Genomic DNA, 8,972 nt, shown 5'->3' with positions numbered 1-8,972 from the left:
GCGTGGAGGGGCTGAGAAGTGGTCAGAACCTGCTCGGGAGGAAGGAGGGCAGATCAGGTTATTCCCCACTCCCCAGCACAAAGCTGCCGTGTGGCTTCAGGCCCTGAACCAGGGAATGGTCCCAAAGAGGCACTCCTGATCCCAGGATCGGTCGGGGCTGGGGGCAACTTCGTCATAGGCTTGCAGCCCCACAGACCTGGGTATGAACTCCAGATCCGCCACTGACTGCTGGGGGTCTCTGGGCTAGCTAACCCTTCGGGTCAGGAAGACTCCTTATCTACAAAATTCATACCTGCGAAGTCCCTACGAGGCCCACCTGCGTCTTCCGGGTCAGCTCACCTGCGCAGGCGCAGAGGCCCAGCGGCCGCTGCGTGGAGCTCAGTGCGCGTGCGCCGGTCTCGGCCTCTCACTCTCTCTCCCCCCTTCCCCCCCTCACCCGCCCCAGCGTGCGCCTGCGCGGAGTCGCGGTTCGGCGGTGGAGACCGGAGGGCTCGGGGCTCCGAGTGGCAGCGCGCTCGCGGCGAGCCGGCCCGAGCCCGGGCGGCGGGTACTTCGCCATGCCGGGGATGGTGCTGTTCGGCCGGCGCTGGGCCATCGCCAGCGACGACTTGGTCTTCCCGGGGGTCTTCGAGCTGTTCGTGCGAGTGCTGTGGTGAGGGCGGGCTCTGCGGGCAGCGGGCGGCCGGGACGGAGGAGGGAGCGGGGCCGAGGCGGTCGAGGGCAGGGACCGTGTCGCCTGCCCTGCGTTCTTGTACCTGGTCCTCTCCACCGCCCGAGGAGGTGGGTGCCGCTGCTCTCCCCATTTCCAGACAGCATACGGCGGCCCAGAGCGGGGACGCCGTCCCCGGCGTCATGGGGTGGGCCCGCCGGCGGGACGTCGGCGCTGCAGGGCACGGGCACCCCTCCGGGGCGTCGAGACCCGGGCCTGGGAGCCGCCGGGACTGCGCTGCCGCCCAAAGCCGTGGCCTCGGGACCTCCTGCCTCGAGCCGGGAACAGCCATCAGCATCGCTCCAGCGTTCTGCATGGAAACGCACTGCATCTTGTCTGCCAAACGCAGGAATGGCAACAATACCGTTCGTGCCGTTCCTGAGCCGGTTGTGGCTGAATCCCTCGACGAGCACACAGGACTGGCATTTTCTCTCTAGTCTTTCAAAATGTGGAATCCGTGGGGAGTGGAATTGGGTGCCTGAAAGTCAGTCCCAGAGGGTCTGAGCGAAGAGTAATATCATCGTTATTAAAAAGTAGATTCTTAAGGGGAGAGGAATTTAAAAACATGAAAGTATGAGCTGCTTCTTAGTTGTTTCATAGTTTTCAGGGCCAGTCTTTCTGAGATCATTTCCCGTTATTATTTCTAGACAAGGATGTAATATCACAAAACTGACAAAAGCATAAAAAGTTATCTAGTCCAGTTCCTCTTTTGGCCTTGAATCTCTAATACCGCGTTCTCGCGAAATGGTTCCCTGCCGGATTCTGAAATAACTCTAGTGAAGAACCACTATGACGTTGCATTGTTGGGTGCTGCCTTTCATTGTTCTGTCCTGAATTACAAAATATACTTATGAGTCTGCAGTCCTTGTCCTTTCAAGTTGATCAGTGTTCACCACAGAACATCTTTCCATAGCTTGCTTCCCATCCCCTTGTTTTTGTACTACACCCAGCAGATTACGACGTGCGTTTGTCAGTTTCTTGTTAATCCACAGAAGTAAAAATTCTCTTGCTGATGACTGATCAAGTATATACTTTGGAGTCATGATGGGGCAACTTTCCAGCAGTTCACATTATATTTGCTTACTTATGGCTTTAAATGTATTACAACAGGCACAGAATAAAAACAATGATGTAAGCATAGAAAGTATAAAGCTCATTAAAAATAAAAAAAAAGCCATACTCTTTAATTGACTTAGTAAATATGTTATTGAGGAAGATTCAGTTCCAAAGTGAACCTCGCCTTGTTTTGGAAAGTATTAACTCCATTTACTTCCTTCCATTGTGTTTTTCAAAGCGGCTCCTTGGATTCCATTTCTGACGCTACCTGTGTCTCGGCAGGTGGATCGGCATCCTGACGCTGTACCTCATGCACAGAGGGAAGCTGGACTGTCCTGGTGGCGTCCTGCTCAGCAGTTACCTGATCGTGCTCATCATTCTGCTGGCAGTTATCATATGCACCGTGTCAGCCATCGTGTGTGTCAGCATGAAAGGTAAACGCTAGTCTCTTCTGTTTGACACCGCTTCTTCCTCTTCTTCTTTTTTTGGCTGCGCAGCCTGCGGGATCTTAGTTCCCAGACCAGGGATGGAACCCGGGCCCCCTGCAGTGGGGGAGTCCTAACCACTGGACCACCAGGGAATTCCCAACACCTCTTCATTTTTAATCGCTTTTTTGAGATACAATTCACATACCATACAATTCATCCATTTAAGTGTACAATTCAGTGATTTATCGTATATTCAGAGAGTCGTGCAACCCTCCCCGCTACCAATTTCAGAACATTTCATCACCCCAAAAAGAATTTCCTGTGCCCGCTAGCAATTACTCCTCATTTCTCCCCAACTCCCTCAGCCCTAGGCATCCACTACTCTACTTCCTGTCTGTAGATTTGCCTGTTCTGGACATCATATAGGTGGACTCATCCACGATGTGGCCTTTCGGTCTGGCTTCTTAAACTTGGGATAACGTTTTCAAGGTTCGTCCGTGTTAGAGCATGTATCAGCACTTCATTCCTTTTTATGACTGATTAGTATTGCACTGAACGTGTATACCACAGTTTATTTATCCATTTGTCAGTTGGTGGACATTTGGGTTGTTTCCACTTTCTGGCTGTTACAGATAATGCTGCTTTCAGCGTTCGCATACATGTTTTACATACCCTTATGTTTTTATTTCTCTTGGATATGTACGTAGGGGTGGTAGTGCTAGATCACATGGTAAATCTGTTTAACTTCCTGAGGAACAGCCAGACTGTTTTCCAAGCAGTTGGACCATTTTTCTTTCCCACCAGCACTTTATAAGGGTTCCAGTTTCTCCACATCCTCACCAACACTTACTATCTGACTTTTTGATCATAGCCATCCTGGTAGATATGAAATGCTATCTCATTGTGTTGTTTTTTTTCGTTTTTTTTTTTTGCGGTACGCGGGCCTTTCACTGTTGTGGCCTCTCCCGTTGCGGAGCACAGGCTGCGGACGCGCAGGCTCAGTGGCCATGGCTCACGGGCCCAGCCGCTCCACGGCACGTGGGATCTTCCCGGACCGGGGCACGAACCCGTGTCCCCTGCATCGGCAGGCGGACTCTCAACCGCTGCGCCACCAGGGAAGCCCTCATTGTGGTTTTGATTTGCATTTTCTTGATGACAAATGATATTGAGCATCTTTTCATATGCTCAGTGGCCATTTTTATATTATTTTTAAAGAAATGTCTGTTCAGATTCTTTGCCCAATTTTAAATTGGGTTCTTTGTCCTTTATTAATGAGTTGTAAAAGTTATATCTCTTCTTGATAGTTTTTTTCTATATGTTACCATTTTCTGCAGACAGTCGTTTAGCTGAGAATGTCTGAAAACGTTGGAAACCTTCCCTGTCGATTACTGTGGTTTGTAGGATGAGCTGAGCACTCTTGTGGCTGATAAAGAAATGCATCAGTAAATGAAAACTCATCCGTCAAAGGCAGGGCTGCATGGCATGCTACCATCCAACGTGTTTTATCACTGCTTGAATCGGGATGTAGGAGGGAGGCTTACAGATTGTAGATGATGATGATAAAACTGGGAGGGAGTAAGTAGCTGATACCCTGGGTGATGGAATCAAGATCTCGATAGGGTGGAACGATAGACTGAAACTTAATAGATGGTAGTTCGTGGGGAGAAATACAGAGAGAAATGTTAGTGGCAGAGTGTTTCATGAGAAAAAGCCCTTAGGGTTTGGATGACCAAGAAGCATGGCGCACGCCCACGTACTGCAGCAACGTAGAAAAGAGAGCCCTGGCTATTTTAGTTTACCTCTGAAAACGTGAATGCATGGGGTCTGGATCAAAGACGGTCCCAGTTCTTTGGTCTCTGTCGGACCCCAAGTCTGGATCGTCGTTGGTACTGATGCTGAAGGAAAGGAAGGAGCTGAAATGTGTACGATGAGGATTTAGCACTATGAGGTTCTTATTGAGCTCAGATTTTCTGAAAGATGGTGTCATTTCAGGTACAGGGTATCTAATTTAGTTTCCCTCTCTGTTCACAGCACATTCTGTTTAGCACACCAGGTTTACAACTGTAATAGTGGGTTAAGTACAAGCCTTTTTCTCCTTAAATGTTTTTCTTCGGATATTTTGGGTGGTGTCAGGGCACAGTCACACCCCTGCGGTGGATGGATGGCCGCGTGCCTCAGGCTTCTCCTCGCAGACACCGTCACACGTCACAGTTCGGCAGGCATCTGTCGGTTGTGTGGGGTGTTCTGGGTGGGTTGCTTCTGCAGCAGCCTCCTCCAGACAGGACTTCCCCCCACCCCTCACAGAAACCGGCCCTGTGCCCGGTGCAGGATGGGTGGTTGGTTCAGGACTGGACATGTGCCCTGATTCGGGCCAGTGAAATTCAGGGAGTTTCCTGGGAAGTTCCAGGGAAGTCCTTCCCTGCTCCTCTGGGAAAGATCCAGAAGCAGCATATGGTTTTCCTTCGGGATGGCACTGTGCATGAGTGAGCTGCTGAATTCCCGCTGAGTCTCCTCCACTCACAGCCCAGGAGGAGCTGAATACAGAGGAGGGCAGGGCTGAGAAGCAGAGGACACCCTGGTGCCAGTCCTGGCCCTGCATTTCCAGCCCCTTGAGTCAAGACAGGTCCTGCTTGTTTTTATGTTTTTTAATTTATTTATTTTATTTACTTATTTTTGGCTGTGTTGGGTCTTCATCGCTGTGTGCGGGCTTTCTCTAGTTGCGGCGAACGGGGGCTACTCTTGGCTTCTCATTGAGGTGGCTTCTCTTGTTGCGGAGCACGGGCTCTAGACACATGGGCTTCAGTAGTTATGACACATGGGCTCAGTAGTTGTGGCTTGCGGGCTCTGGAGCGCAGGCTCAGTAGCTGTGGCGCACGGGCTTAGTTGCTCCGCAGCATGTGGGATCTTCCTGGACCAGAGCTCGAACCCGTGTCCCCTGCATTGGCAGGCGGATTCTTAACCACTGCACCACCAGGGAAGCACCCTGTTTTGTTTTTAAACCAGTTTGAGTTTCTGATACTTGTAGGTAAAGATACCACAACTGAACTGAAGACAGTATTTTATAAAAACATGTTAGTTTAATTGCCAATTTGTTACAAATCAATAACATCATATGCTTTATTTTAAATATTATGTAAATTTCAGTGAAGAACACCATAAAGTTAAAAAAAAAGACAGATGATGGTTAGGGTCAGATAAGAAGAGGAATAACCATCAAGCCGACAGTAGATGATGACTGAAGATTATCAGTGAAGTAATACATTTGGATGAAGTCAGAATTTCTCTTAACAACCTAGGGGTATAATTTCAAAGCAGTACTGGGGATACAGCTCATTACCTTAGTAGAAGCCATAAGGTTGTTTTCATTTTCTTCTGATGAAAATTAACCTCTACTACTAAAATAAATAATAGAATCTATAATAAATGTCAGAATTGGCATATTGGTGGATTTAATCCACATTTTAGCAGTAATTGATCATTGCTTAACAGTGTCACATTTGTGCACCAATTCAGGTTTGAAATGAAACTGCTGTTACAACCAGCCTTTGCTGTAGCATGCATACCACTGAACCTGTTTGAAATAAAGTTTTTCTCTTACTTTTTCAAAGAAAAAAAAAGACAAATGGGAAAAAATATTGTAATAGATGAGACTTAGAGCCAATCTCCTTAATATAGAAGGGCTCTACGATAAATAAGAAAAAGACCAATAGCGCAAAAATGGGCAAATATGGTGAACAATAAAATAAGTAAAAGATTTTTACATATATAAAAAAACATTCAGCCTCAATCACAGTAAGGAAAATTCATCATCATACACTGGGTTGGTGAATCTGTGCAGTTGTGAGACTGTTGCTTCTGGGTCTTTCCTGGAGCAGGGAACGCCTTCCCCAGAACCTCCCTTCTGCTCAGGCCGCTCATTTTGTTGGTGGGCATGTAGATTTGTTGAATCTCTTGGAAGCCTAATTTGGCTGTGTGTGTTGTGTACGTGTGGGTATCAGCCGGTTTATTCCCTATATATTAGCATGTGTGCAAAATACTTGAAGTTTGCCACAGTGTTGCTTGTAGGCATGAAAGATTGGAAGAAACTAGGTGCCTGTCAATAGGCCGCCGGTTTAAGTGTCGCTCGTTCACATGATGGTCTCCTGTGCACCTGTTAAAAAGAATGTGAAATGCTTTGTGAATGGACAAGGAGTGATTTCCAATATGCTAAGCTACAGGACACTGTATGTAGTTTGTTACTTTTTTGTAAAGGGATAAACTTATCTGTTTGGTTTATGTGTGGACTCTCTGGGGTGGGTACATGAGTGACTAGTTTACCTTGAGGGAAGGTGACCGAGGGCTGGGATTCAGTGGTGGGAGGGAGGCTTAACATTTACTTTATACCCACTTGAGCGCTTTGAACTTTTCACCCTTTACCTGCATTGCCTGCACAGAACCAGAGTTTTTTACAAGTTATAAACTTTAGGTGTATCTTTTAATAACCGTGAACCCCTTGGTAAACCTTATTACTGATACATGGGTAACTCCCATCACCCCTTCTGTTTCGTAAGTCATCTCAATAGTTAATCTGTCATTTGAACGGAAAGGCCTTGTTTCTGAAGCTTTTGGCTGATACACCTCTAAACGAAACAGCACACATTGTAAGGGTGCATTTGGAACAAAGAGAATTCAGTCATCTTTATCCAGAAAACCGACGCTTGTGTAGTTACCTCTTTCTTGGTCTTCACTGTAGAATCTTGATATCGTGGTAGTTTCTAGTTTTGATTTGAGAACCTCCCTGATGAAATCCTACTGTTTTGGCCATGTGGGAGGTTTAATTAGGGAAGATCCACCCTCGTGCCTATGGTGTTCTGAGAGAGCGCCCTCCACTTCCAAGGTCTGCCCTTCGCTGTGTTTGGTTCGTATTCTGGGACATCTTGCATGGCCTCGGCGTTTGTCTTAAGAGCTCCTCTTATGCCGGAGAAAATCACTGCAGTGGCTAGAGGTGTCAAGTCCCGAGATTCTGTGACACGGGCCTTCCTTGTGTGGCTCTCATGTCATCGGCTCAGCCATGTGAAGGGCAACAGGGTTCCTTCCTGAGACGGCGTCAGGGACATTACGATCGGGAACGTAGCCACGCTCATTCATTCTGGGGCGTCAGCCTTGTGATGCTCGCTGCAGCACCAGATCCACACCGGCAGCTCTTTACGTCGAGGAGAAAATAAAGGTCTGCGTAAAATAAAAATGCTTTTCTAGGCAAAGCGTAAACATAAAAAGGCTTTTTTAGTCTCTCACGTCTTCTCTGGACCCTTCACCAGAACTCCGTCTCCTGCTTCCTTACCTCTGAGCTTGCTTCATCCGGGCAGGGTCCCGGGCTGGAGCCTCCCTGCTCCAGCAGCCTCTTCTTTGGAATCCTAGCCCTCCAGGAGGTAGGATGTGAGCAGGTGCTGTTTCCTGTTTCTCTCTGCTGGTTGACTATTGCTATATAATAATACACTCCAGATGCAGGACTGGCTTTTACATACCTGCACTATTTGTCCCTCAGGGAGAGAGAGGGCGTGCTGTTTCAGTTATCTTAGAACATTGTGTCTTTGTGCCAAAAAGAAGGCCGGATAGTGTCTAATATTTTAAAATATGACTCTTGAGTAATTCATTCTAATGGAAGGTAGCTTTTGGAATTTAAAAGCTATTTCCTTATCCAATTATTTTTTAGATCTTAGATTTTTTTTCAGTCACTGTTTTTGTTTTAATCATGTGGCATTTTTATGTTGCTGAAATTGGTGTTTATCACAACTTTTTCCCAAAGGGAGAGAGTTGATTTACACCAAGAATTAAAGTACACAGGCCTCTAATGATACTTGGATTTGTTTTACAAACAGTTTTATTTATTTATTTATTTTTATAAGTTTATTTGTTTGTTTTTGACTGCGTTGTGTCTTCGTTGCTGCGCGCGGACTTTCTCTAGTTGCGGCAAGTGGGGGCTACTCTTCATTGCAGTGCTCAGGCTTCTCATTGTCGTGGCTTCTCTTGTTGCAGAGCACGGGCTCTAGGTGCTCGGGCTTCAGTAGTTGTGGCACGTGGGCTCAGTAGTTGTGGCGCACGGGCTTAGTTGCTCCGCGGCATGTGGGATCTTCCCGGGCCAGGGCTCAAACCCGTGTGCCCTGTATTGGCAGGCGGACTCTCAACCACTGCACCACCAGGGAAGCCCCAAACTCAGTTTTAAATGTTGTGTCTAAGTGGTGAGCTTCTACAAGTGGTCTCACACATCAGAATTGTTCGCTTCCCAAAAGTGAGGACCACGGAGCATTGGTGAGGCAGAGAGCCTGCAGCGTGCGAATCTGGATTATGTTTTAGAAAGTGGTTGCTAAGCCCTCTGAGCCTCAGCGTCCTCATTTGTAAAATGGGATGATGACGATGTCACAGCCATTGGGAGGATTAAAGAATAACGGGCCCATGCCGTTTCAGGTGGTGCCTGGATTTTCCTGGCTGTGGGAACCCGGGTGACTGTATACCTCTGTTTGCTGGTGACAGTTCTGTTTTATGTTGATTGTCCCAGCATTATTAATAGAGCCTCCCTTTGCTCTCAGAAGTATCCCAATTTGGACAGTGATTTTATTGTCACTCTAGTTAGAACCCAGAAGTGTTTTTAAACGCTGGTAAGTCTAAGAAATGAATCTGAGGCTTTTTGTCATGTTTCCCATCCCTCGCTTTGTCTCTTGCTCTCAAACTTAGGCATTGTTGCCCAAGTACAGGCAGAAAAGTCAGGTGGCGGGTGAGCCTATGGGACACACATGTGCTGT

General features: G+C 47.4%; 1 protein-coding gene across 3 annotated transcripts in view; it reads left to right on the top strand.

Annotated features, from left to right (window-relative positions):
• Positions 1 to 467: 467 nt before the first annotated feature.
• DAGLB (diacylglycerol lipase beta) overlaps positions 468 to 8,972 on the top strand; it is a 31,573-nt gene continuing 23,068 nt past the window's right edge. For all 3 annotated transcript variants that reach the window (XR_009535092.1, XM_060122433.1, XM_060122432.1), the window contains exons 1-2: positions 468 to 652; positions 2,048 to 2,199. Coding sequence is in view for 2 of the 3 variants with exons in the window: in XM_060122433.1 (XP_059978416.1) it covers positions 558 to 652; positions 2,048 to 2,199 (247 nt within the window). In the remaining variant the exon portion in view is untranslated. The remainder of the gene's footprint in view (positions 653 to 2,047; positions 2,200 to 8,972) is intronic.

This window comes from Lagenorhynchus albirostris, chromosome 15 (assembly GCF_949774975.1).
Source record: "Lagenorhynchus albirostris chromosome 15, mLagAlb1.1, whole genome shotgun sequence".
Classification (NCBI taxonomy): Eukaryota; Metazoa; Chordata; class Mammalia; order Artiodactyla; family Delphinidae; genus Lagenorhynchus; species Lagenorhynchus albirostris.
This window is presented reverse-complemented; position numbering and strand designations above follow the sequence as displayed.